Raw genomic sequence first — 6,813 nt, forward strand, 5'->3', positions numbered from 1 at the left:
AACGAATTTAAATGACTGTGTATTTGATTCCCAGTTCATCACTAATTCAAATACACAAATACAAAATACGCCACTCATTGGTTCAAATACACAAAAACATGCAAACATATGCATCACTGGTTCAAATACACAAATACATAGAAACATTCATAAACGAATTTAAATGACTGTGTATTTTATTCACAGTTCATCATTATTTTAAATACACAAATACATACAACAAAATACGTCACTGTTTCAAATACACCAATACATAAAACATTCATATACAAAATTGAATGTATGTGTATTCAATAAATAGTTAATCACTAGTTCAAATACACAAATTACATATATATTAATTAATGAAAACAAAAATAATAGTGTAGAAAATCAACTAATCAAATAACATTGAAAGCCATTGAGGCATCAAGAAGGTATGTTAACAAATGCCATATTTTGATGCCAAAAAAAAAAAAGAAAAAAGAATCTAACATGTTTGGCAGAACCTGCAACAACAATGATAGCCGTTGTTGAGAAGAAGTTAGGGTTTAGGATTTAGTGGAACATGGTTGAAGAAGGAAAGGGAAGAGAGAAGGAGAATCACGGTTGAAGAAGGAAAGGGAAGCTAAAATTATGGAACCAATTTTAATAATAGTCAATGCCTATTATTAAGGGATTTGTTTAACCATGTATGTGTATAGTTACTGATATAGCTATGGATGGTAAATTAGAAAATTAAATTAGTTATTAAATATAAATAACTAAAAGGATAGTTATTATCAATAAATAGGTCTTATAAGAAGTTACATCAAGTAATTATTCCTTTGAAGTAATTGCACAGTTTGGCCTTCAAATGGACTGGTCTTTAATTTTTTCCCTTCAAATGGGCTGGTCTTCAACTGTTGCCCTTCAAAACATTTTTTTAGCTCGGATTGTTCTTCAAAGGCACTGGTCTTTAATTTTTGTCCCTCAAATTGTTGGTCTTTAATTTTTACCCTTCGCCTAAAAAGTCATGGGTTTCGGATTGGATTCGAACTCACACTCAGTGAAAAATTAAAAATTAAAAATAAAAATCGCAAGACAGAGTTTGCATGCGAATTCTGCCTTACGAATCCAAACTCTGCCTTGCGATATTTTTTATTTTTTATTTTTAACTGAGCAGGGGTTCAAACCCGGAACCCATGTGTTTTTAGGCGAAGAGCAAAGATTAAAGACCAGCCATTTGAGGGGCAAAAATTAAAGACCACCCCTGAATAAGGGAAACCGTGCAAATTGTCCCCTTCAAAATCAAATTTATACCTAGCAGGGCATAAGTTCTTTAAGAGTCTTTGATATAACATGTGGATATTATGATGCGTCACTTATGCCCTCTAGGATAAGTTTGATTTTAAAGGACAAAAATTAAAGACCAGCCCATTTGAAGGGTAAAAATTAAAGACCATCATAAAATAGGGGAAAAAGTGCAAATGATCCATGTCATTTCTGTCTTTTTTTACCTCTAAAAGTCTCAACTCTCAAGGATATATGGATGTGCCTTGTCACATTTTATCTCAAATTATAACTATTTAGAGAGCCGAGCAATTTATCTTCTCCTATAATTTCTAAAATATTTTATTAATATTTTCAATTATAAAGTAACACTTAACTGATTTAGTGAAACATATATGAATGTATATTGTGTATACTTACGGTATATCATAAAAATGGGCTACTTTCGTGTGTTTGGAATTGTGGTCTAAGTCTTTATCCCTTCTTCTTCTTCTTGCTTATCGCCTGTGTTTTCTCTTGAAATTTCTAATTAAGTTGTAAAAAGGAATATATATTATAGATATTAAATAGGAATATTACATAAAGTAGAGTACTTTAGGGAACATAATCCCTTTATTAGAGTCTCTTAAGTACATATCCAAAAGGAACTTAGGTGGTTCATCAAAATGTAGTACTCTTTTTGCTGATATTTTAATTTATGTTATAATCCAACGAGTTATTCACCTTCACTATTAGTAATAATTAACACCTCTAATACCTCATTTACCAATGTTAAAGATTCTAATATTATTACTACTAATGGTAGCTCATACATGCACTGAGTAGTTGGCCAGTAACATTATGTTAATGTAATTTTCATACAAAATATAGAGTACCCAAATATACGTAACTTTCAGCGTGCCTCAACTGACCACAGAATTTGCCGGGAGACATAGCAATTTAAATGGTTACAATTTACCATGACCAAAAGCATGGTTCCATTTTTAAATTGCATGCATGTAACTCTTGCTTTCTGCGATAGATTTGCATAATAATAATTCCAATATTTTGCACAAACATATCATCCCTATAACCATCCATTTTGAGTGATCCTTTTAATCTATTTATTTTTGATTTTTTTTTTAAACTAGCTAGCCTAGGGGTTGGTAAGTGGTAACTAAGTAACTCCCTTTAAATTTTCTTGAGTTCATTCTATCTTTGATTCCTCTGATGGTGAAGGAGACCAAGAAGATGTCGAATTTAGATCTGAGTGGATCAAAGAAAAGGAAGAGGAACATTAATGAGAGGGTATTTAAGTTCAAGAATTTTGGTGGACAAGGGATTCCTACAGAGTTCATAGGGTGCAATTTTGAGCAAAATGTTAAGATTCTTTTGGAATTTGCACAGCCAGAAAATGGTAATATTTGGTCATTTCAGCTGGAAGTTCATCGACATCCATCGATGCATGTAATTCTGTTTGTTGTTGAAGAACAAGTTGAATTGTCCCTCAATCCTCATTGCAAACACTGTCAATATATAGGTAATTTATAAACTTCCACATCTGAGAATTATATTGTGTTGTTCAATAGATAGGAAATCTTGATCATGACTTGGTTCAACAATTTATGCACCCTTTAAGGTGTTGTGAAATCTTTGGTTTTTGTAGAAAAATATTGTCCTGATACCAGTTATCTGCTACAATAAGTTAAAGTACGATAATAATGTAAATTTGACAATGTTCCGCTATTGCTGGCACAATCAATTAATTAACCTTAGCACACGCTCTCTTTCCCTTATTTGAAGTTCTACAAATGATAGTGCACATATGAAGAAGATCAGTAGTAAACTCGGAACATGTGGTGATGAAACTTCATTGTTAGGTTGGTGTCTGGTGAAAAATGATCGTGATTCGTGATATATATGTTCCCATAGACACTTAGGTAAATCAAATATTAATATATAAGTGAAATCATTAAATTTATTTTGAAAATTTAAACATTCCTAGGCATGACTTTATATGTCTAAGATAAATGAATACTCTTCTCTCAGTTACCCATTATACTCCTTCTGTCTCAATTTATATGACGGTATTTGACTACAAAATTTTCCTTTTGAAAATCGGGATATGTACTATGAGTGTATTTTAATATGTTATGGCAGATAACATATCATATGCTCGAGATTATTATCCCACTTATTATAAGACTATTGGTGTATAAAAGTTAAACTTGTTCCTAAATATATCAAATAATATAAAATGGAAGAGCTTCTAGCTTCAAAGAAGCATGGCCAGAAATTGGAAAATCTTTTGTTTTCTTGTGGTCTTAGTTTAGTTTCTTTTTTCCTTTTGAATTCACATGGTCAGGGACGGAATGTATAAAGGGGTATGGTTCGGTACAATTCAATAATTTTTTGTTCAAATTTTGTATTTGTCTTAAAATTCATTTAATATGTACTATAAATTATTAATTTAGAATTCAATAACTCAAAAGAGCTAGTTAAAATCGTGAACCATAAATTTCAAATTCTGGCTCCGCTACTGCTCATGGTTGTAGTAATTAAAATGTAGCTCAGGCTGGGGCAACCATCTGATGTGCAACAAGAAATACCATTTCCTGTTGCCATCAAAGGATACAATTGCAGCCTGTTTGAGGCATGATCAACAAGGAGGTCGAAAGAACAATATAGATAATATTGGTGGTGCAGTAGGAGAAATTAGCAGTAAGTCGTCGTCAAATTTGATAGAAATAGAGGGTCATATGATGCATGGTGTGATTCACTCTAATGGTTTTGGACATTTGCTGTGTATCAATGGATTGGAGACTGCTGCTTCTGACTTGCCTGGCCACTCTATCATGGACTTTTGGGATCGCCTCTGCATCGGGCTTCGTGCAAGGTTTGTCATACTCTCGTTTTATTTTATATGACGGTGTTTGATTAGACATAAAATTTACCAATAAAGGTTGTAGTGGGACAGATAGGATTCCTCCGCCCTTAATCAGAGGTCTAGGGTTCGAGCCCTAGGTATGAAAAAAATCATGTGAGTGAGCACTTCCCCTTAAATAGGCCTTAGGCGACACAGGTCCAGATTAGTCGGAGTCTCAACGCGAGTACTGAACACCGGGTTAGAAACAAAAACAGACATAGAGTTTAAGAAAGAGAAATTTAAATTGAAATCTTAAAGTTATATTGTTTACAAATATAAAGTGGTATTATTCTTTTTTGCAACAAACTAAAAAGGGTAAAATTGTGATATAAAACAAAATAGGAAGTACTATATTGGTTTGAACTATTTTGATATACCGATGATGTCTTTAAACTTCGTATCAACCAAACAACATCACATAAATGAGAGACAGGGAATATCTTTCCTTTGAGGTTTTTGCACACCCCTTAGCATTATTCATAAGATTACACTACCAAAAAATTCATAATTTTTACGGACGTTCCCTCAGAAACTGACGCATCGGTAAGGGATTTTCGATGAGAAAACCATTTAAAAATGTTAGCGACGAGCCAAATTCTACGAATTCAATGGAAATTAGCAATTTTCTAGTAGTGTTATTTGTCTGAATTATCCTTTATCATTTATCTCACTTGATTAATACAATAATATAATAAAAAATAATTTTTGCCTTTCGAAAAGTCAAATATTTTGAAACAAATTTAGATACCAAAACAACTAATATTTGAGATCGGGAGCAGTAATTTCTTTTTTTTCATTTGTTTTGAAGGAAAGTGAGTTTAAGAGATATCTCACAAAAGAAAAGCATGGATCTAAGGCTACTCAACACAGTAGCCTATGGTGAGCCATGGTTTGGAAGATGGAATTACAAATTTGGCCGTGGGAGCTTTGGGGTAACTCAAGAAACATACCAAAGTGCAATCAATGCCATACAAAATATGCCATTAGCCTTATTAGCACATCATGTTGGGCACATAAATATTAATGAGATATTGACAGTGTTATCAAGGTACCAAATGTTATCAGGCCACTCATTAGTCACACTTTGTGATGCCTTCCATTTCATGCTGGAGCTCAAATCGCGAATTCCAAAGGAAAGTAACCTTAGTTCATGTTATCCGGGGCTATTGGTTGACACGACTTGTAGGTGGTCTCCTAAACGGGTTGAGATGGCTATTAGGGTTGTTGTGGAAGCCCTAAAAAGAGCAGAATCGCGGTGGGTGTCTAGGCAAGAGGTTCGTGATGCTGCTCGTGCCTACATTGGTGACACAGGGTTGCTAGATTTCGTGCTCAAGTCATTGGGAAATCATATTGTTGGGAAGTATTTGGTTCGTCGATGCTTAAATCCAGTAACAAAAGTTTTGGAATATTGTTTAGAGGACATATCTAAAGCATTCCCTAAACAAGATCAAGGTTTTAGGGTTAATGATTCAAAAGGAAAGCAACAATACAAAATCACATGGGTGCAACTTATGAAGGACATATACTTCTTGTACAAGAATATCCTAAGAGAGCACAAGGGATTAATGTCCAATTACACGGGCGTCTTTGCTACAATTCCAGCAGCTTCTCGAATAATCCTAGACACGAAGTACTTCCTTAAGGATTATAAAGGGGCAGAGGCGGATTCAAGAATTGAAGCAGACAAATACAAGATTTACTGCGCGATTATGTTGGCAACTAAGGATGGATTTGGGGTAGAAGAAAAAGTAATGACCCCATTTGAGTGCTTCTTATTAAGAAAAGATGTAACTTTTGATGAGCTAAAAGTTGAAGTGGAAAAAACTTATGGGGATATCTATTGGGGACTAAGGAACTTTGCCACAAGATCAATTAACAATGTGATGAGCCCAATTATTGGATCAGAATTGGTTTTTAATGTGATGAAACCAGGAAGCAAGATTGTTCTAGGAGGGTTACAAATGACCAATGATCATATTAATACTAATGGAGGGATATTTGAAGGAATTAAGAATAATATTGTTGTGGATTGTCTTTGTGGGACAAAAGATGAAGATGGTGAAAGGATGATTTCTTGTGATATTTGTGAAGTTTGGCAACACACTAGATGTGTTAATATCCCAAATCATGAAGCTATTCCAGATATATTTCTTTGTAATAAGTGTGAACAGGATATCTTACAATTTCCTTCATTACCTTAGATAATTTCTATTAGCAAAAGAAGAAGAAGAAAGTAACATATGTCACAACTATTTATGCATTATTACTACTATTTGAGTTGGAAGAAGTGTTTTTTATGGATATGGGAGGTATAATACTCCCTCTCTGTTTCCCTCCTCCTCTTCCTTTTTTTTTTTGGCTCATATATTCTAGGGTACTCTAATATGTTGTTGAAATTAAAAGCTAACCAATGAGAATTATTGTCATGATATTCTATACATCTTGTCTTGTTTGTTGGTATATATATGTACAAGTGTTATGCAATGCGAAGTTAGGAATTTCACTAAGGGTACCATTCAAGATGTTATGTGTATGTTGAAAGTGAATTTTAACTTAGGCAAAAGTCATAGATAGCCCCCAAACTTTGTCACATTTTCCTCTGGGGTACCTAAACCGAGAGTTGTACCTATTGAGTACCTAAACTAGTACAAATTTGA

At 33.6% G+C, this 6,813-nt stretch overlaps 1 protein-coding gene across 1 annotated transcript; it reads left to right on the top strand.

Moving 5' to 3' along the window:
- The first annotated feature begins 2,469 nt into the window (after window positions 1–2,469).
- Window positions 2,470–6,466, top strand: LOC132045302 (PHD finger protein MALE STERILITY 1). Its single transcript, XM_059435857.1, has 3 exons — window positions 2,470–2,770; window positions 3,805–4,126; window positions 4,965–6,466. The coding sequence occupies exons 1-3, from the start codon at window positions 2,482–2,484 to the stop codon at window positions 6,355–6,357; spliced, it is 2,004 nt and encodes a 667-aa protein (XP_059291840.1). The 5' UTR covers window positions 2,470–2,481; the 3' UTR covers window positions 6,358–6,466.
- Window positions 6,467–6,813: the final 347 nt, after the last annotated feature.

Source organism: Lycium ferocissimum, unplaced genomic scaffold, assembly GCF_029784015.1.
Source record: "Lycium ferocissimum isolate CSIRO_LF1 unplaced genomic scaffold, AGI_CSIRO_Lferr_CH_V1 ctg640, whole genome shotgun sequence".
NCBI classification, from domain to species: Eukaryota; Viridiplantae; Streptophyta; class Magnoliopsida; order Solanales; family Solanaceae; genus Lycium; species Lycium ferocissimum.

Coding starts and splice junctions, on each gene's coding strand:
- LOC132045302 (XM_059435857.1), top strand. CDS start 2,482: ATGTCGAATTTAGATCTGAGTGGATCAAAGAAAAGGAAGAGGAACATT. Junction 2,771..3,804: donor CAAACACTGTCAATATATAG/GTAATTTATAAA, acceptor AATGTAGCTCAG/GCTGGGGCAACCATCTGATG. Junction 4,127..4,964: donor TGCATCGGGCTTCGTGCAAG/GTTTGTCATACT, acceptor TTTGTTTTGAAG/GAAAGTGAGTTTAAGAGATA.